Source organism: Camelus ferus, chromosome 10 (assembly GCF_009834535.1).
Source record: "Camelus ferus isolate YT-003-E chromosome 10, BCGSAC_Cfer_1.0, whole genome shotgun sequence".
Classification (NCBI taxonomy): Eukaryota; Metazoa; Chordata; class Mammalia; order Artiodactyla; family Camelidae; genus Camelus; species Camelus ferus.
This window is the reverse complement of record NC_045705.1, coordinates 64622066-64642043: the sequence shown is the minus strand read 5'-3', so window position 1 is coordinate 64642043 and position 19978 is coordinate 64622066. Positions and strand designations below refer to the sequence as shown.

The window sequence follows — 19978 nt, the reverse complement described above, 5'->3', positions numbered from 1 at the left end:
GCTTTGGCCCCTCTCCGAGACTGGGTTTCCCCAGATGTGAAACGAGTGTGCGGCGGAGACTGGAGGCGGCGGGAGAAAGGCTCGGTGCCCGGGGAGTTCTAGCACAGCCGAGGGATTTGGGAGTATGCAGTCCGTGGGCCTCGGCCTTCTCTGTAAAAAAAGGCTCACTACCCTTTCCTCTGCAGTGGACGGCTGCATCCACCGGGCCGCCGGACCCCTGCTCACCGATGAATGCCGGACCCTGCAGAGCTGCGAGACCGGCAAAGCCAAGATCACCTGCGGCTATCGGCTGCCGGCCAAGTGTGAGTCCCCGACACCCCCACCCCTGTGGGGCACAGACAGGCGCCTGGTGTGATTAGGGGTTATGCTGCACGCCCCACATTATTGCTGGAGGCCTTCTCAAGGGACACTTCTGAAGTGCCAGGACCTGGCCCCTCTCGCATATGCATGTGGGGAATGATGAGCGGCAAGGACTTGAAGGCAGGGGAAGAGCTAAGGGACAACAGCCCAACTTTCTCAGCCGGGTCCATACAGATGTGGGGAGGGGGCCAAGTGTGAGCCTGCCTGTGTATGTCGAGGTGTGGATTTAGGCTCGAGGGCACAAAGGACCACATGGGTATGGTCCTTCCCAAGTCTCAGAACTGGGTGTGGGGGACCTGTTTCCTGTCCCCTCCAGGGCTTAGGCCGGCAGGAAGGAAAGCCAAGGACCACACTGGAGCCCCGGGCCTGTCTGATCTGATCATTTCCCACAGATGTCATCCACACGGTGGGGCCCATCGCTCACGGAGAGCCCAGTGCCAACCAGGCCGCGGAGCTCCGCAGCTGCTACCTGAGCAGCCTCGACCTGATGCTGGAGCACCGGCTCCGCTCCGCGGTGAGTGGCGCCGAGGGGCGGAGGGTAGGAGTGACGTGGAACCGAGGCGGGAGGCAGCGGGCGGGAGGCGGAGCAGAGAGTGACGCTGTCCCCAATCCCTTCCCCTGCCCCAGGCGTTCCCCTGCATCTCCACCGGAGTGTTTGGTGAGTAGAGAAGAGGAAGGGCACGGGTGGGCAGCGGTTGGGCCCAGAGGCAGGGAGGGGCCGGGGCGGGCTGGGCAGGGGACGGGCCCGGCACAGGGAGGGGCGGGGCGAGGCGGCGAAGGGCGGGCCAGAGCCCGGGACTCAGTTGCGCCCCACTGTCCTGTCCACAGGCTACCCCAATGAGGCAGCAGCCGAGGTAGTGCTGACCACGTTGCGCGAGTGGCTGGAGCAACACAAGGACAAGGTGAGGCCCGGGCCCAGCTGAGGGGAGCGAATGTGGGTGGGATGGCGGGGCGCATCCCGACCCCACCAGTCATCGTTGAGCAGTGTGCAGAGCTCCAGGCACATGGGGCTCTGGCCTTGCCTGCCCTCTGTGCATCCCTTGCCTTTCCTCGGGCCCTGTTTCCTCTCCTGCACCCAGGGCATCATCCGTGGTGGGAGAAGGGGATAGCGGGGCACACACCATGAGCCCCCTGTGAAGGGTGTAGCTCTAAACTCACATCGATGAGCACCCCAAGGGCAGGGCAGATGAAAACCGGCAGGGGTGGGGGCAGTTATAAGGCTGGGGAGCGAGGGTGTGGACAGCTCCGATCCAGGCTGAGCAGGCCCTGCACAGGTGGACCGGCTGATCATCTGCGTGTTCCTGGAGAAGGACGAAAACATCTACCGGCAACGCCTCCCCTACTTCTTCCCCGTGGGTAAGTACCCAGTGGTGCGGCCCTGGCCAGCCCCTGCCCCGCCCCCATCCACCCTGGACAGGTTCTCACTGTCCTCTGCCTTCCAGCCTGACGGCACCCCACCGCCTACCCTGACCAGGACTGGTAAGCAGGGCCTGGCCCTCTGTGTGGCTGCCCACTAACCTCCTGCCCACTAACGCACCCGCTCACCCTCGGCCCCGCTCACCCCCACGCAGGGAAGCCAGGGAGGCAGTTTGGGGCAAGTCCACAGCCCACGTGCTCTGACGTCTCCGCTCTGCCCACAGACTGGCCTGAGCCCGCCGGACCTCGCTCCCAGCTCTAAGAAGTCGCCGAAGCCTGCAGCAGGGCTTGGCCTGGCCACCCTATTCTTTCCCTCCGCACCCTGCCCCCTCCTAATAAACACCACTGTTGCAGCTCCTACTGTCTCAGCCCTGGCTGAGGGTGAGGGAGGCAGCCCAGGTGTGGACAGGTGCTTTGGCTTAAAGGGGCTGGCGAGAGCTCTCAGTGAGCCAGGCAGGTGGAGGCACGGGCCGGACAGCACAGGTGGGCAGCAGCACTTCACATTTATTGAGGACCTGCCCCCAAGGAGCTCACAGCCTGGGGGCCAAGCCCCCACATGTGCTGGGGAAAGAGAAGAGGTGAAGGCAAAAAGGAAGGCAATGCAGACACCGCGGCCCAAGCAAAGGGGGTGCAAAGCAGGCACAGGCAGGAGGCCGAGGGGTGCAAGTGGGGGGAGAATGGTGGCCTGGCAAGCCCCACTGGACCTGGGGACGGAGGGCCAAGCACAGGCTTGAGGGCTGCCCCTCCTCCACCTGGCTGGCACCACCTGGGGTGCACTGGGGTACCCGGGCTACTCCACCTGCCCTGAGCCAGGCCCCACCATCATGCCATGCCTCTCCACCCAGCTCTCCTCGACCATGCAGGCCCCTGACGGAGGGCAGGCAACCAGGACATAAGGGTAGAGGCAGGGCCTATGAGGGAGCAGCTTGAAACTTTGGTGGTCCTGGTCCTGGTCCACAGCAGGTCTCCAAGGAACTTCCAGATTTCCAAGGAAGCCCCTGGCTAGCTAAGGGGGGAAGGCCTGAAGGGTAAAAAGCAGAACCCCAATAACCAGGAGGGGGTCCCCAAGAGGCCTCACCCCCTCAAAACTGCTCCTGCTGGGGAGGTTTGGGGGGTGGACAGGCCGAAGGCTGAGAGGAACCCACCTGAGGGGAAGGGGGGCAGCCAGACACAGAGCAGCCAGGCGGGCAGCAGCAGAGCAGGGACACGCACACACGTGGCTCACCACCAGCGTCCCCTTTAATAAAATGTGGAAGGTCGAGGTCGTGTGATAGGGAAGGGGTGGGGCGTGAAGTATGACCATTTACAACCACAAAAAAACTTCTGTACATGTCTAGCGCCTGGCAGAGGGGAGGGTGGGCAGGGCAGTGGCAGGCTGGGGCCAGCACTATTTGTAGAGGATATCGTAGTGTCCAGGCCGGTAGAGAAGGTAGACCTTGGGCTCGGAGCCCTCGGGGAAGATGTGGGGGTTGGTGGTGCCGCCCTCGCCGCGGTCCATGTACTCCACCTGGATGGAGACGCTTAGCGCCTGGGCCAGCGCGATGATGTGGATGTGGTCGCTCTCCTTGCACATGGGCTCCACCTCCTGCAGCACAGGGGCGGGTCAGGGCCTGGGGCTCAGTGCCTCCCGCCCCCCACCCCCCAAAGGCAGGAGAGAAAAGAGGGGCCTGAGTCTGAGGAGTGGGGAGGGGGCAGCACCTGCTGGCAGAACTCCTTGACGGTCCGCCCACCCTCGATGAAGTGCTCGAAGAACTTGCTCTCACGCTGCAGGTAGCCCGAGGTGAGCAGCCGCAGGTACACCACCAGGTAGTCCGAGGTGCTCTGGTCGTTGAAGGAGGCCAACAGGTCGGCCACTGACGTCTGCTTCTCCACCTGCTCGATCAGGTCCATGAACTGCCACCCAGGAGGGACAGAGAGCAAAATAAGGGAGGAGATGGGTCATCTATGCCACGGCCAGACCACCCACCCTCTACCCTGGCTGAGTGGGCGACGGGGCGGCTGGGCTCACTGTGTTATGAAAATCCTCAATTGTGAACTCAGTGAAGCCCTGGGACACCAAGTCCTCTTTGCTCTTGGCAGACACAGCCTTGAACCTGTGGATGGGAGGGAAAGGGAGGCTGGCATGGGCTCCTCAGCCAGCAGAGCAGGGGCCCAGAGGTTGGGGACTGGCCAGCACCAGAGGCCACTTCCCCCAGCTCAGACAGCAGCCTCAAGCAGGGGCCCAGCCTGGCCTCAGGTGGAACTGCACCTCCCAGTCATCAGACATGAAGGGAGCCCTCCAAGCCCCTCATGGAACCCTCCCCTACCCACCTCCTTCAGTGCCCAAGTGCCCACCCTCCTCACCGCTGCAATTCCTTGCTGTCATCCAGCAATGCCTCCAAGTGGGAGAATCCAAAAGCTCGATAGAAGCAGTTCCCATCAGGCCTGGTCTTGCGGATGTACGAGTACTTTTTGTGGAGGTCCTGGAGAGAGGCAGCCCCCACCCCATCCCGTGCCCATCAACATCAGGCCAAAACCAGGGGGGCCAAGGAACCCCTCCCTGAAAAGGTCATACCACAGCAGGTGGCAACTAAGCTCCAAGCAGCCACCGGTCATGCTTGGCTGCTGACTCCGATGATTGGAGTCCCTTAGCGACCTGCTGCCAGGAGCCCCCAAAGCCTCGGGAAACTGACGAACACACTGGTTATACCGATCACCGAAATGGTCACCAGCCACTGGGCATGCCATGCTGCTGGGCCTGAAGGTCTGTTTGTTCACAGAAACAGGCAAGTGAATGGGTCCTTGACCAATGCAGCTTTTCCAGTGAGTAGTCTTTCAAACCAGAGGAGTTCCAGGGCAAACAAGTTAGGGCAAGGGGCACAGGGCCAGCTTGTGAGGCTCCCACCACGCAGCCCCGGGGCTGGTAACAGCCTCCCTCTTCTCCCTGTAAACTCTGCCCTGCCCACTTGCAGGCACTGGTTTGATCTTTTCCAGTTTCCTCCCCAAATTCAACGGAATTTCTATTGAACCTCCCCACAGGAGTAGGAGGTCTGGCTGGCAGTGCTGTCTGGCAAGCAGGCCTAATTCCTCAGGTCTGGGAACCCTCCCCTTCTCCTGATGCCTATTTCACACCTTCTCCATTCTCCTTAACCCGCCCCCTACCCCGCTTCATCTTCCCCATGACCTTGCTTCCTTTCTGACTGAGGACTTTTCACTGAGAACCCCTCAGCCCGCACCAGCACATCCACCCCCCGGCCCTCTCTCCTGAGCCTTGGAGGGTCTGAGGCTGCTACCAGCGCCGCCTCTCCCTTGAACTCAAGGATACTGTTCCAGGAAGTCTCTCTTCTCTGCATCATCAGTTTCTCTCCCTACTAGTTTAGACCCATCAGCATGTAAACACAAGGCTAGTTTTCCCCTTAAAAAATATCCTTTGCTTCCCATGAATTCCTTTCCAGCTGCCATCAATTTCTCTGCTCTCCTGTAGAGCAGAGCTGTTTGTCAAGTTCTGTGCTTACTGCCTCCATTTCTCTTCTGCTGTGAACTCAATCCAAGCAGGCTTTTGCACAGATGCCCTCTTAAATCTGAAGGTCAAACCCACTCCTCCCCAGACCCCGTTCAGCCACGCCCCGTAATGCCCCACCACGCCCTTCTCTTCCCTACCTCCTTCCGCCTGCTGGTAGACCAGCCCTCTCCACCATGTCCTCCTCCAACCTCACTGCTGCCCCTCCATCTGCCCCTCCTCATCTAACCTGTGAATGTCAGGGCCACCACCAAGCCACACGGCACCCTTCCTCAAGACAACCTTCTAGAAGACAGTCACACCACAGACCGTCCACAGTAACTGGCACAACCCTGCTCAGGCCTGGGGCAGCTTCTCCATCAGCCATACTCACTCTAGGAGAACGTAGTTCTTTGCCAGGCCTGCTTCTCGGCCCTCAACTCCAACTTCGACTCACATCCAATTGACTTAGGCCCACTCCCCCGACCTGCCCGGCCAACAGGCGGCTCTGGACTCCCCACGCCCCGCTCCTCATGGCCTTCCCCCCAGTTACCTGCAACTCCTCCACCTTTCAGCTGCTCAAGCCCAAACCTTACATCCACTGCGGACTCCGCCCTCACAGCACATCCAACCCAGCAGCAGATCCTTCTGGCTCTATCTTCATTATGTCCCGTATCCAACTGCTTCTCACTGCTTAACTCTGCCACCCTGGCGCGGATCACTCTGTCTCCTGACGGTTTTACTGCAAAAGGCCCCTCACAGGTCTCCCTGCCTCCACCTCGCTGCTCAGCCTGTTCCCACCCCAGCCACCAGAGTGACCAGGAGAACCCATTAAATACTCAGCTCCCTCTGAGTCCTTTCTCTGGCTACAAGCCCCCCACGTCTCCCACCCTCCTGGCTCCCCCCAGCTCTGCTCCAGCTTTGCTGGCCACCGCCCGGCACACACCTGGGCGGGCCTCGGCTTGCCCGGCTCTGCCCAGACGGCCACGGCCTGCTCGCTCCCAAGCCTCATTCAGTTCACTACTCAATCACTACCCTCCCTACGAGGCCTCTGCCCACCACCCTATTTAAAACTGCAAGCCCTCCCACTCCCCATCTCCTTGTCCTGCGTCACTTTTCTCCACAGCACTTACCACATCAGACATATACTTTCGTTACCTCCGACTTATTGTCTCTTTCCACCATGAACCACAATCTTCATGAGGGCAGGAGTCTGACAGCTGCAGTCATCACTCTAGCTCCAGTACCTAACACAGTGCCTGGCCCACAGTACGTGCTCATAAATGTTAAATGAACAGGAAGAAATGCGCACCAAGAGCCCAAGTCATTGCAGCTACCAGGACAGCTACTGAGGTCACTCTGAGCACCTCGGTGCCGGGCCCTCAGCTGAGGGCTAACATCCACTAGCCTGCTCCCCTTCCTGGGGGACCCATTTTACAGAGAACCCGAGTCATGCAGGTCTGCCTGGGCTCTGCTGTCTGGGCTCAGGCCCTCCTAGGGAGCAAGGATGGGCTCAGGCCCAGCCCAGGGTGGGGTGTCAGGGCATCAAGGCAGATCTCCTGCCCAGACAGCACACAGCGGACACTTGAACATTCGCCGAATGACTCAATGGGAAGAACCTGTCAATCTTACCAGGGTGGCCTAGGGTGACAGGCCTTGAACTGGGGGCCCAAGGGCCCCACTCTGCTATTCTGCCATGTGGGGAAGAAAAGGGACTCAGCTTCCTAAGCCGTGGCTGTGCTCCAGGCCCAAGACTCAGCACCTGGCCACCATCTCCTCCTTCAAGCCTCACACCTGCCCAATGAGGCAGGCATCTCCACCCAGAGATTGGCAGATCAGTGGAGGCTCCAAGAAGTCCAGTGCATTGCCGAAGATCACACAGAAGTGGTGAAGCCAGGACTCAAACCCAGATCTACCAGGCTGCACAGCCTGTGCCTTCCTCTCTCCACAGGCCTCTTGGGTAAATCGCAAACACCCTGAGCAAGGGGTCAGAGTAGACCACAGGCCACACACAGCTGGGTCTGGGCTGCAGGTGTGCTGTTTGGCCCACACAACACTTGAAATTTGAATTAGCTGCCAACTATTAGAAGTCTGGAGATTTTACATAAGAATAATTTCTGGCGTGTCTTGGAAGCAATGACGGGGAGACAGGCATGGACACTCCCTGCAACTGGCTGATACGGAGCTGTGGTACAGCTGTTTACCACCAGACGTGGCCCTTCAATCACGTGGGTTACTGCCTGGCCCCTGATAGGGCTAACCCCAAAGGCCCCTCCTTTCAGGTGTAAGTTCTAAGCATCTCTGATCTTTGGGGGAGAAGGGGAAGGAGTAATGTTTACTAAGCCCTCAGGCTGTGCTGACTAGATGCTGTTTTACACATACTCACTGTCAAACACCGGCTCACAGAGAAGAAAGTGAGTGGTTAAGGGACTTACCTGTTTGTAAGGAATGCAGCAGGGCCTTGCACAGAGGTCTGGAAGCCCCTTTTCCCCATTCTGCCTGCCACTCCACAGATCCCACAGCAGGTTGCAGGACTGTGCCCCTGCTGCCACTCTCCTCCCCAAGTCAGCCCCACTGTGGGCACTGAAACCATCAGCTCCCCAACGCCTGCACCAGGCCCCACAGGTACCATGTCCCTCCACCTCACAGCCACCCTGTGGGCAGATGCTTTCATCATCCCGATTTTACAGACGAGGACTCCACAGCTCAGAGACACTGAAGGAGCTGCTGTGTGGCACAGTCAGGATTTGAATCGAGGTCTTTTTGGTTCCAAAGTCTGCACACTTATGAACCAGCTACCGGAGGGCTCCCCCAACATCCTACCCTGTCTGAGGCCAGGCCTAGCACGGAATAAGTCTAAAACAGGCAGCAGGCACTCTCCTGCCCCTACCCGAGGGTTCCTCCTGCCCCCTCAGCCAGGCTCCCACCTTGATCTTCTGTTGGTAGATGTTGTCATCCTCAGCATACTCTTTGTATAGGACAGAGAGCTCCAGCCGCTCCGAGACCAGAGGGTTCTGCACAGCAATCTGCAGGGCACAGGAAATCCATCATGCTCTGGTAGGTGAACAGAGTGACTCACACCTAACAGCCAGAACACCGAAATAAGGGGTGCCAGGCCAGTCACCTAGTGGCACAGTGAGCCACCTTCCCCCCAATAAAGGCATCCAGGACCCGGTACAGGTTGGAGAAGAGGAGGCTTCCAAAGTAGAGGTAAACAATAGGCCTCAGGCCCAGCCTACGCATCCCCAAAATAGGGCTGCTGGCCACAACCCCTCACCTCTTGCTGAATTCGGTCCTGCTGAGCCATGATGGCTTCATCATAGGCAAGACAGTTAACACCTGGAAGAAAGAAGGCCAAAGATTACAGTGGGCCCTGACAGTCCCAGCTCCAGGCAGCTGGGCTAAGGACAAGAGCAGCCCAGGGCCAGGAGAGCAGACCTGGAAGCATGCATCTCATACCCTGCTCCATCCCAACCTGTGTATCTTGACAAAATCCCTTCCCCTCCTGGCTTAGTTTTCTCATCTTTAAAATGAGGGGGCAAAGGTGATCACCCCCAAGGTACACTCTTCCAGCTCTAACAACCCCTTCCCTCTGCTTTCTAACATCACTTCCCAGCAGCCTGGGGATGCTCTGGGCCCAGGCAGGGTCTCTTGGGGAAAGTAGGATGAAGAGGCAGAGTCTTGGGCTTCCTGTTTTACAGACAACAAAACAAATGCAGTCAGCTGAAGTAATCTGCCCAAAGTCACTACTAGTAAGACCTGTGGTCAAACCCAGGTCTGTCTAATTCCAGAGTCTAAACTATTTACCACAATAACTCTCCTTTGCTACTTCACCGCAAAGGACTACCCTCAGCTGTAAAAAGAGTAATACTACCACCTTCCTTCAGTGAAATACCACAAGGAGGTGGTACCTTAGAGGCATACTGTTAAGAACTCATCAGTAAGCTGGGCAGGTCCACCCGTTGGGCCCCACTCTGAGCAGCCAGTGGTGAGGAGCCAGGAGACCTGAACCCTGGCCCTGGCTCTTTCTTAACTTACGTGATCTCAAACAAGGCCCTTCTGGGTGCCTGAGTCTCCGAAAGCTCAGTCCCTTGAATGTGTGGTTAGAACGGGAGGTGTGTGCTGAATGATTTTTAAGTATCCTTTTGCATTTGAGCATCCCGGATCCTCAGCTGGGCCTCGACCCATCTCCTACATTGCCCTGCAACAGGACTGTCCCTCCCACCCCAGTGACCTACTCGGTCCCCAGCGTCTAACTCAGGCGTGAAAAAGGAGAGAGTGGGACTGTTCTAAATGGTCCAACTCTTCAGGGGTCTAAGGAAACAATACCGAGACAGGAGGAAAGGGGCTGTAAAGAGAAAAGAGGGGGCTCTACCGGAAACGAAGACTGCTGCCCTCGAGGGCACACACCGGAGGCCGCTCACAACCCCAGGCCACCCACAGCATCCCCAGCGGCCCGCCCAGTCCTTTGTGTTCCGCAGCCCGGCGTAACTCGACGCCCTCCCGGGCTCGGACTGTTCTGAAGAATGCGAGCTGCCAGGCCCGAACTAGGCCTGGGCCTGACTGCAAGGACCGGGACCGGAGGGCTGGAGACTCGGGAGCCCCGCGCGAGGAGCGGAGGGGGCTGGGCGAGGGGCGGGGCGACCCAGGCCCCGCCCCAGGAGCACGCGATGGGGAAGAGCCGAGGGCCAGGGCGCGACCCGCTAGCTAGTTCGCCGCCCACCCGGCCGGGGGTCTCGGCGGCGGCTCCTTCCATTGTGAGGGGGAGGGGAGGAGGCGGCAGCGGAGGAAGGCGCCGTCCGCGAGCTTCGCCGCCAGCCGCCCCACCCCTGGCCTCCTTGGGAACCCGCGGTCCGGCATTGACTCCGCTAGCCCAGGCCGGACGGCCCTCCCCAGCTCGGTACCTTCGGAGTCGCTGCCCAGCTGCTCCTGCTTCTGCTGCTGAGGTTCCTCCGCCGCCATCTTTAAACAGCACCGCACTGCCGACCGCTTCCGGGTTACCAATTGCCCTCCTCCCGGAAGAGAGCCCCTCCTCGTGGCCCCTCCTTGGTAACGCCCCTAGCAACGGAATCCCCTCGGGCGTTGTTACCCGAGGGGCTGTCAGTCTGGCGCGGCCGCCGCGGAAACCCCGTGAAGGGAAGGCAGTCCCCGCCCACCCTCAACTCGCACGCTTGCTGGGCTCCATCTTCCCCAGGCTCGCAACGTGCCCGGTGGTGATAAGAACCTCCTGGGGCCACTTCAGTTTTCTTTTCACTGGAGTTTGAAGCACGGATTGTGTTATTAAGTAGGAAGAGGAAATTAAAATCACCGAAGGCAACATTCCTGCTGCGAGCTCCAGAATTGACAGCAGGTGATTGCAGTGAGGACCACCTGGCCAAGGAGAGGGACTGGTGCTAACATCAGAGCCCTGGGACATCACCGCCCTTCTTCACTGAGCCTTGTTTCTGAGTGGGCTTTGGTGTCCTGCGGGAGAACATGTCCCTTGGGGCCAAGGACCTGATTTGGACTCCCTACCCTTCTTGTTATGAGAAAATCAGGTTTTTGTTTTGGTTTGGTTTTGGTTTTGTTGTTTAAAAGAAAGGAGTTGATATATATGGAGATTAGTGGTTGCCAGGGGCTAAGGAGGAGATGGGGGCTAAAGGGAAGTGGGTGTGATTGTGAAAAGGAAACAGTAGAGAATCCTTGCAGGGATGGAAATATTCTTTATCTTAACTATATATGAATACCCTGGATATATGCTATACTATAGTTTTGTGAGATGTTACCGATGGGGGAAGTGGGTAAAGGGCAGACAGAATCTTTCTGTGTAATCTATTAAAATTGCCTGTGAATTCACTAAAAATAAAAAGCTTAGAAAGTGGCAAGGACTTGGATGCTAAAGATGCTGTTTTTTACAAGTGAGTTTGGCATTCTGGTTCCCAATTTTTCACTATGGAGGGCCTTTTTTCACATGACAGCGTTCTGTTAGCACTTGAGACTGTGCCTCGGCCCCAGTCAGATCCCTTGGTTCATGACAATACAGGAGCAGAATAGGACCAAATGTCTTCATGAGCTCCATCCAGCCCTGGAGCAGGGGCAGCTGGTGCCTAGGCTCACCATACAGGCCACGGTGGCTTTCTTACAGCAACACTACAAATGCCAAGTCTATGTCCCAGCAACTTTGCAAATTGCTATTTATTGCGTCACTGAGCCTTGAAGTTGTTTCCAAACTCAAGAAAGCAAAGGGTCCACCCTGTTTGGACTCCATGCCCACCAAACTGTTCATTCTTTTTCCCAGTTTTAACAATGAACTCAGTAACTGCCAATCAGATCTTCAGTCAGTAGAACTGGTATTACCAAATGAGGAGCCAAGACGGTTGATGACAAAAACATGATTTCTCTTTGGCTTTACACAATCTTGAAAATAGCGATAAAACAACTCCTCCTTTACCCCCATGCTTTACTTTGACCAGGAGTCCAGTGGGCAGGGGTGCACAGATGGAGCTGGAGTTGGGACTAATGGTAGATATAGAGAATACAGTTGCTCTGGAGAGTGAGAAGGAATCCTGGCTGCGACCCAGTGCTGGACTGCAGCCAGGCTGCCAACACCAAGTAAATGCCTCCTTCACACACAAGGTTCCGGGGTTTGAAGGACAGATCTGCACCCTCAATGTACCCTCCCGCTCTTGTCAGGTAGAATGGGGAAGGAAATGGCCAGAGGGAACCTTTGGCTCTTAATCCCACCCCAGTCAATTTTTGCCCCGCTCTTCTGCATGCTACTTTATTTGGTGGGTAATAACTGTTCTACCCTTGTTTCATCTCTCCTGGTTCTTTTCCCATTTTAGAGTTTTGATTCTCTACACTGAAGCATCTAAAACCCAACAGCATATCTGCCAGGAATCACCAGCATAGCTCCAGGTGTTTATCTCTGCCTCCCAATTTGCCAACCTGGAAATAGTCCAGCGCTGCTGGTCCTGCCTGTCGATGCCCATAATGAAACAGGCAGCACTGGTGCTTGGGTTCAGGCTGCTGTTGGAAAGTTGCAAAGGAGACAGGCAGCAGCCCAGGACTATTTTCCATAGAACCGATATGGCATAGATGCCTCCTCACAGCTCTGCTGGCCAGAAATGTGTCCAGACGCCACATCCATGTCCACAGGATTCTGTCAGGTGGAGGGAGAGGAGACCCACCCCCTCCACCACCAGGACCCAGGGACTTGGAAACCTCAGCCACAGAGGACGAGTTTGCTGAACGGCCTAGAGGCCCTAGAGAGCCTCATAGCTTCCAGGGCCACCCAACCTCTCAGGGGAGGAAGCCGGGCAACAAGGACATGACATAGGCCTTGGGACAGCCACAGTCCTCACAGGTGGGCCATGGCCAAAGGTGAGGCCTCAGCGGTCCTTCCCGAGGTGGCCTTGGGAGTCAGCAGCTGCCCAGATGGGAAGTGTCAGGTTGCGCCCAGCCCCAAAAAGGGACTCTGGAGCTGCCCTGGCAGGGATGCGTGGTGGTCCACAGGCAGCCAGCTCCCAAATCATGGTCTGGCGAGGCTTTGATGGTGCGGAGGCCAGGCTGATGAAGCTGACCAAGGTCTGTACTTCAGGCCGTGGGCAGGTTGATATTTGCCTTCGGGGTCCACGACACCTAAGGCAGAAAGCAAGCAGAGGAGGGGAGAAGCAGCAAAGGAAAAGCCCCCAGATCCCCAACTCACACCACCCATGGTCCTCCTGTAAATGTGTCACGATTCACTTCACCTCAGATCTGCTAAGGCTCCTTCCCCTGGTGCCAAGCCCCTCCTGGGAGAGCCCCGGCCTCGCAGGGGAATGATGCATTCATTTCCTTACTGCTGCCATTAACAAATCACCACAAACCTAGAGGCTAAGAACAACACAAATGTACAACTTTACAGTTTTAGAGGCCAGAGTTCTAGGTATGGGTTTCACCAGACTAAAAATCAAGGTATCTGCAAGCTGTGTTTCCTTCCAGAGGCCCAGAGGAAGAATCTGCTTCCTACTTAACGCAGGCTGTGAGAATTCCGTTCCTTGCTGCTCTGGGACTGAGGTCCTCGTGTCCTTGCTGGCTGTAAACCGAGGGTGGGTCCCAGCTTCCAGAGGCCTCTGCGGTCCTTGGATCATAGCCCACTTTCTCCATCTTCAAAGCCAGCAAGGCTCTGAGATGTGAATTGCCTGCCTTTCCCGACCACCTTAAGGAGTCATGTGATTACACTGGGCCCTCCGGATGTCCTCCCATTTCAACATGCTTAACTTTAATAACATCTGCAAAGTACCCCTGCCATGTAGGGTAACACAGTTGCAAGGTTCCAGGGATGAGGCATGGACATCTGGGGGCACATTATTCTTCCTGCCACATCACCTTCATTTTACAATCCCGAGAGGCTTAATGACTCGCTCAAGGTCACAGAGTAAATGGCCAAGCCAGGTCTCAAACCCAGGCCTCCTGACTCCCACCCAGTCCACTATTCTTAACATTATAGCATCTGCCATGTCTGCAGCCCCCCGGCCAACCAGTGTGCACACCAGGGCACAGACATCCACCCCTCCAGACTCAGGATCTGACAGACACCCACAGACACAGACCCACACAGTGCTGTTTGGGAGTACAAGGAGCCTTCCTTTATGGAAGGCCCCAGGGCCTCTGGTTTGCTGAGGGATAAGAGGACAAAGAAAAGAGATTAGATTTAAGGCCCAGGGGAGGGTGAGAATCAAGCAGGACAGCTCACTCCCATCCACTCCCCAGCCTATGACCCTGCCCACCTACCCCCATCTAGCGCCTAGCAGGTTGTGGGACAGCAAGGGCTGGAGGGGCTGGAGGGGCTGGAGGGGCTGTTGGGCTCCCTGGGGGATCCCTCTGACCAGGGACCACTGGCTTCCCATCAGTCTGAGGGGTGGCTCAAGACACACAGCTTGGGGCTAAGGTAGCGCTCCTGGGCCAGGGGGACCACTGTGACCCTTTGGGTTCCAGGGGCACAAAAATGGGAAACACCCAATCAAACCCTTGTCAGGGCCATGGAGCTATAGCAGAAACTCAAGACAGCTTTCCTCTGAGTGTCACAGACCCACGGCCTAATCTGTGCCCAAAGCAACCAGGCATCACTGGACACATGAAAAGGCCAGAAAATTCTAGATAAGGGAGAGAGAGCAGAATGCCCCTTCAGCTCCTGTCAACACAAGTCAGGAAACGAGCCCTGTAAAAGAGGGGCTAGTGAGGTATGTGTTCTGACACCCAGAGCCTAAAGTCACCGACACCCTAGAGGCCCTCAGCTCTCACCTGGCATCCTGTCCACCATCCAGCAGCTCCTCAGGGGACACTGAAGCCATGTCTGCTCTCAGAAATCACTCATGTCACCCCAACAAAAAGGATGCAAAAACTAAAGCCACATCCTCCTCTAGGATAGGGGTCCGCAGGTCTGAGTCAGAATTCCAGCTCAGTGGGGAGCCCTTCATATGCCTGTTCCATCTAAGGAAGCCCCCCTCCCGACCCCTAGGAAGAATTACTGAGGAAGGGCCCTAGGGATGGACAGAGGAACAGCACTCTTCAAGCTAAGAAGGGAAGGAGATAGGGAAGCAGGCAGGGAGAATAAGAAAGCCAGTCAGTGCACAAGCATTTACAGGTGCTAAAAGGAAAGGGGCAGAAAAATGCAAGACACCGTAACGTGGCCCACCCTCCAGTAGGAAGGGTAACAAGCACATAAGAAATGGATGGAGCCCACCGACTGAGAAGGACAGAGAAGGCTGGCCCCACTGGGAGAGAGACACAGAGTCTTGAGATTGGCACAACCAAGGGAGCCTGGAGGGGGAGCAAGAAAGGCTGCCCAATGACAACAGGATTTGCTTTCCACAGGAACCAGAAAACATTCAGAGAAAACCATGTAAAGGAAGCATCACTTCCAGGCCTCAAGGAGGATGGCTGAATGCGCTCCACCCCCCTAAAGGGCAGTCAGCCAACAGGGAAGTGCGGCGGCCAGGCCTCTTCTCCACACCCCGACCCAACATCATCCTCAACTCAAGTATACAGGCAGAAGCCCAGGCCAAAGGCATGATGAGTTTCTGAAGCAGGGTTTAAACAGACTTTATTGTTACAAGGGGGGCCCTACAGAGCAGGGCCTTATAAACTGATAATATGTGGTCCCAGGATGTCACCATGGAGAAATGGAGAGGTCATGACTGCAGAAGAGGTCACTGTAACTGAAGGACATGATCCAGGGGAGGCCAGCCAGGAATGCAGCAGACAAGATCAGGACAGGCCAGGGCGTGGTCAGGTCACAGGGTGAGGGGGAGGACAGCTCCCTTCACTCCCGCTTCGTGTAGCTGTCCATGTGCGACAGGACCCAGCCCGACGGCAGGAGGAAACACAGGAAGCAGGAGGTGAGCCCAATGGCGATATCCTAAACAGAGCACAAGAAAGAAGAAACCCCCACAGTAAGGATTCCCCAGGCTTCTCAGAGTTTGAGCAGTCTTCCCAGACAGCAGAAAGCCCCCCTCAAGGAGTCAAGATTCAGGCTCCAGAGAAGGGACATAGCAGATGCAAGGTTCACTCTAGGCCTCGAGGTAAAGGGTTCGATATGGGGCCTGGGTTAGGATCCGTGGAGAAATCCACCACCAGATGATAAACCGAAGGGACAGGAACAAGGATTCAAACCTTTTTTACAGCTGGTCTGTTGAGACCCAGGAACCTCACTTGCACAGACAATTAACTCTAAAAATGCACCTCCCCTTCTCCTTGCCTTAAAAAGCTCTCCCTCCCCAAACCTTCAGGACTAGAGCTAAGACTTTTTGCAGCCACTTCTACATTCCCTATAGCAGTTAAGATCACAGCACGACTTGGAGTCAGACTTAAGTTCAAATTCCTCCTTTGCCACTTGTGTGACTTTTGACAAGTCAATACACTGCTCCTAAACTTCAGTTCCTTCAAACACCAAATGGAGATAACGACCCTATCCTGGGGTCACTGGGAGGAATGAATGGGACCTCTCAGCACAGTGCTTGGCACACAGCAGGCACTCAACGGACCCAGCTGCAATTTCTGTCACTATTATTTCCTCAATCGCAGCATTTTCTGGGCTCTGCTAACTAACCTGGACTCTGAAGACTCGCATTCAAGGTCGAGTTCTGCCAAAGGCAAATGCAGAAAAGTGCAAAACAGGTGAAAGTCATTAAGGGTTAAACTCTCCCACGTTTCTGGGAATTACAAACACCTACCGGAGTCCTCTCTGCCCCCAATAATTAATAGCGGTAACAGTTATAGCGCTGACAGTCGTCAGGCATCCCCCAAGGAATCGATGGGTAAACAGGCTCAGAGAGGGTAAGGAAGCTTGCTCGAGACTGCACAGCGAGTAAGCGACAGACCTGGGCAGACAAGTTCTGAGCAGAGATTCTGAGGCTGAATGAACACCGACTGTCGCCTGGACACCGTCCCCTCGTTTGCGCCCTGCAGACAGGCCCAAACCAGTACTGCCTCTCCCCATTACGCTGCGGGCTGAGAGGTGCAGGGCGCTTTCGGGGCCGCTGAGGTCCAGCGCCCCAGACCCGGGACCCCCATGGGTCTCCCATGCCCTTCCTGGCCCGCTCCTTACCATGGTCCTGAGCTGCTCCCGCGCAGGCCTGGAATGGACCTGGGCACGCGGCACCGGGAGCCGCCGGGCCGAGCCTGTCAGGCCCCTCAGCAGCAGCGGAGTCAGTATAGACATGACCGCACCGAGTAGACTGCAGATAGCTGGCGGCGGGAGCCCAAGGTCGCGAAGTCAAAATGGCGGCTACGGCCGGAAGTTCCGGAGCCGTAGAGGCCCTGGGAAAAGGGCGTCCCGGAAGTCGTCCGGAAGTGACGTAAGGATACACCTCCCGCCCACTCTCGTCAGTTTTTGGCGCCTTCCTCAAAACAACCAATCGACGCCAGCCTACCACCGACGGGCGGGGCGCGGAGGGGCTTTCCTTTCGTGTATGCGCCCGCCCCCAAAATGGCCCATCTTCGTGAGTGACAATCGTGGCCACTCAATCACGTAAGCCAAAAACGCAGGTGGCACTCTTGACTCCTCCCTCCATTCGGTGTCTTAAATCTCTCTATTCAGTAATCCCCTCTCCCCGCCAGGCCTCCACTATTTCTGGCCAGAAAGCCTGGCACTAACCTCCTAACTGAACTCTCCTCATTTACTATTACTCTCTCCAATTCCAGTCTCCATGCAGTAGCAGCCGACCTTCCTCCCTTCTTTTTAAACATAGATCTAACCAAGTCATATACTTACGTAAAAACTTTGTGGCTCCTCTTACTAGACAAAGTCCCGATTACTTGATATAATTCTCCAGCCTCATCTCTAAGTATTCCACACCTTCCTCCTTGCTCTCTCTAATCCTCCCCCACCATCCAGCCTTTTGCTTCTTTGTATCTTATGTACCACTGGACACTTTCAACTCGTAGCTACCTAGCCTTCCTTTTTCACCTCTCCAATTCCTACTTCCAGGCCTCCACTTACTGATATAGCTTACTTTATTCAACAAATATTTACTAGCCCCTACTGTGTTCCAGAAACTGTTCTAGACACGTTGTGAACAAGGTGGACAAGGACTCCCTTATCACAAAACTGACATTCCAGAGGGGACAGATAATATATGAACACTTAATGAGAAGCTAAAGTGCCATGATGTGGTACAGTGACAGGGGTGGTACTGCCTTAGGAAGCCTTCCCTGGCCACCCCAGGCCTGTGTCGCCTCTGCCCAGCAGCTCCTGTGATAGCACTGCCCACAGGAGTGGTCTCCATCCCTCATGGGGGCCATCTGAGGGCAGAGCCTGTATCTGGTTCTCCACTGTCTCCAAAGGACCTGGCACACACTTAGAAACTCAGAGAACGTTTATACATTGCAGGAGAATGAACAGTAGGTAGAATACAACAGGAAAGAGGTGAGGGGCCAGCCAGGGAGCCAGGCCTTACCTGTATGACTCATTTCACCTTCACAACAATGTCCTGAGTGAGATACTATTATTATTTCAAATGTTTTACAAATGAGGTAATAAGCCTGGAGAACTGGGTGACCTGCTCAAGGTCATGCAGCTCCAAGGCCACCTAACCAGGATTCCAGGGCAGGTTTATCCACTCCAAAAGCCATGCTTTTAACCACCAAAGTAGCTGCTGCGAAGAGGGAGAATTTCTAGAAGTTCCAGGTTTTGTTTTTTTATTTTTTTTTTTACATTTTTTTTGCGTGGGAGGTCATCAGTTTTGTTTGTTTGTTTATAAGGTGTTTTTTTGTTTTTTTTTAATGGAGGTATTGGGGGCTGAACCCCAGACTTCATGCATGCTAAACATGCATTCTACCATTTGAGCTATACCCTCCCCACCCAGAAGTTCCAGGTTGATATCGTGGTCAATGGCATCAAAGGCTGCAGCAGGGAATGGGGGTAAGGAGAGGCAGTGAGAGACAGGGAAAACAGGAGCTTTGGAGGAGCAACCTCAGCCCCATGGGAGCAGGGACGCATGCCCACAGAAAAGTGGAAATGGACCCACAGTGTCCAAAAGGGTGGGCTGTGCCTGTGCTTCTTTTGGAGGGATGGGTTCCCAGGACCTGAGCTATCCAGGGCCCTTCTCCACCCCTCCCCATCTCCCCACGCCATTCGTGGGTATTGTTAATGTCCAGTGGTCTTGGTCCGGCCTCACCTTCAGCAACCAGGCCCCCTGCCCTCACCCTGCCCTGGGCCCTGGCAAACAACCCAGCACAGATGCTTCTAAACACCCTCCTCCCACCTCCCAAGGGGCACAGCCTAGGCACACAGGGCTGGGAGGCCCAGGCCCCAGCAGCCTGCCCCTGGGAGAAGGGACAGGGACTTCCTTGTGGCCCTACTGGGCTTTGTCAGGCCTTTGTCCTGTGAACAAAGTAATAACCCCCAGGTTAGAGCACTGCGCAGGAGAGGCCTGGAGAGACTTTGGGAAGGGACAGGCCTTTCTGTGTTTCCCTGGGTTACTCCCTTGAGGAATTGCATATTCATCTCCTCCTATGTGGCTAGAGGAAAAGGAGTGAACATTTGTCAAGTAGGTACATCTATGCTGTTCCAGGGCTTTCCTCACGGCCCCTGTGATGAGACTTCTTTCAGAACTCGAGTCAGAGAGGAGGAAAGAGGCTGGCAGGTGTTAGGTAATGCAGCTGAGTCTACAAATGCCAGGCAGGGTTTGCGCCTAGGTCTGTTGGATTAATACCAACGTCTCTGCTCTTCCCCCCTCCTCCAGCAGCCATCCTTCCCCCAAACTAGGGGGACAGTCCCTCAACAAGAGAGCAGTGAACTCTGGTGGTGTTTCATACAACAACACACTATACAGCAGTGAAAATGAACAAACTACAGCTACAACACAGGTGGTTCTCACAAGCATAATGTTGAGCAGCAGAGGCCAGACGTACAAGACCACAGACTGTGTGGTCCCATTTATATAAAGTGCAACAGCAGGGAGGACTAAGCCAGGCAGGGTGGGAGCGGGGTAGGTAGTGGGGATCCTGGGGGAAGAGAGAGGGCACAGGGACAGGAGAGGCACGACGGGGCTTCTCCGTGCTGGTTACTCGAATGTGATAATTCTGTCATGAGTGGCTGGACAGTCACGACTGTGCTCTTTTTTTATGCCTGTTACATTTCTATTTAAAAAAGCTTGAAAACAGATAAGAAAAAAGCAAGGAAAACAATGTGTCATATGATCTTGTTTTTTGAAAACAAAGAAAAAATATCTAGAGAAATAGATATGCATAGATACAAGT

At 55.7% G+C, this 19978-nt stretch overlaps 3 protein-coding genes across 6 annotated transcripts in view; 1 reads left to right on the top strand and 2 right to left on the bottom strand.

The window, feature by feature from the left end:
• Window positions 1-2152, top strand: part of MACROD1 (mono-ADP ribosylhydrolase 1) — a 143626-nt gene extending 141474 nt beyond the window's left edge. For 2 of the 4 annotated variants that reach the window (XM_032489683.1, XM_032489682.1), the window contains 6 exons: window positions 186-302; window positions 753-874; window positions 988-1018; window positions 1189-1262; window positions 1635-1716; window positions 2001-2134. In XM_032489683.1, coding sequence (XP_032345574.1) covers window positions 186-302; window positions 753-874; window positions 988-1018; window positions 1189-1262; window positions 1635-1716; window positions 2001-2038 — 464 coding nt within the window. In that variant the 3' untranslated portion in view covers window positions 2039-2134. Of the gene's footprint in view, window positions 1-185; window positions 303-752; window positions 875-987; window positions 1019-1188; window positions 1263-1634; window positions 1717-1802; window positions 1840-1931; window positions 1951-2000 lie in introns of those variants that run through there. The other 2 variants (XM_032489684.1, XM_032489685.1) reach the window with 2 other exon arrangements.
• Window positions 2153-2260: 108 nt separating this feature from the next.
• On the bottom strand, window positions 2261-10304 carry OTUB1 (OTU deubiquitinase, ubiquitin aldehyde binding 1). The gene is made up of 7 exons (XM_006176870.3): window positions 10159-10304; window positions 8532-8593; window positions 8182-8280; window positions 4120-4238; window positions 3785-3869; window positions 3475-3669; window positions 2261-3361 (listed from the first exon to the last, which is right to left on the bottom strand). The coding sequence occupies exons 1-7, from the start codon at window positions 10214-10216 to the stop codon at window positions 3164-3166; spliced, it is 816 nt and encodes a 271-aa protein (XP_006176932.1). The 5' UTR covers window positions 10217-10304; the 3' UTR covers window positions 2261-3163.
• Window positions 10305-15302: 4998 nt separating this feature from the next.
• On the bottom strand, window positions 15303-17013 carry LOC116666513 (cytochrome c oxidase subunit 8A, mitochondrial). Its single transcript, XM_032489686.1, has 2 exons — window positions 16824-17013; window positions 15303-15635 (listed from the first exon to the last, which is right to left on the bottom strand). Exons 1-2 carry the CDS (start codon window positions 16935-16937, stop codon window positions 15540-15542), a joined length of 210 nt encoding a protein of 69 aa, XP_032345577.1. The 5' UTR covers window positions 16938-17013; the 3' UTR covers window positions 15303-15539.
• Between the last annotated feature and the right edge of the window lie 2965 nt (window positions 17014-19978).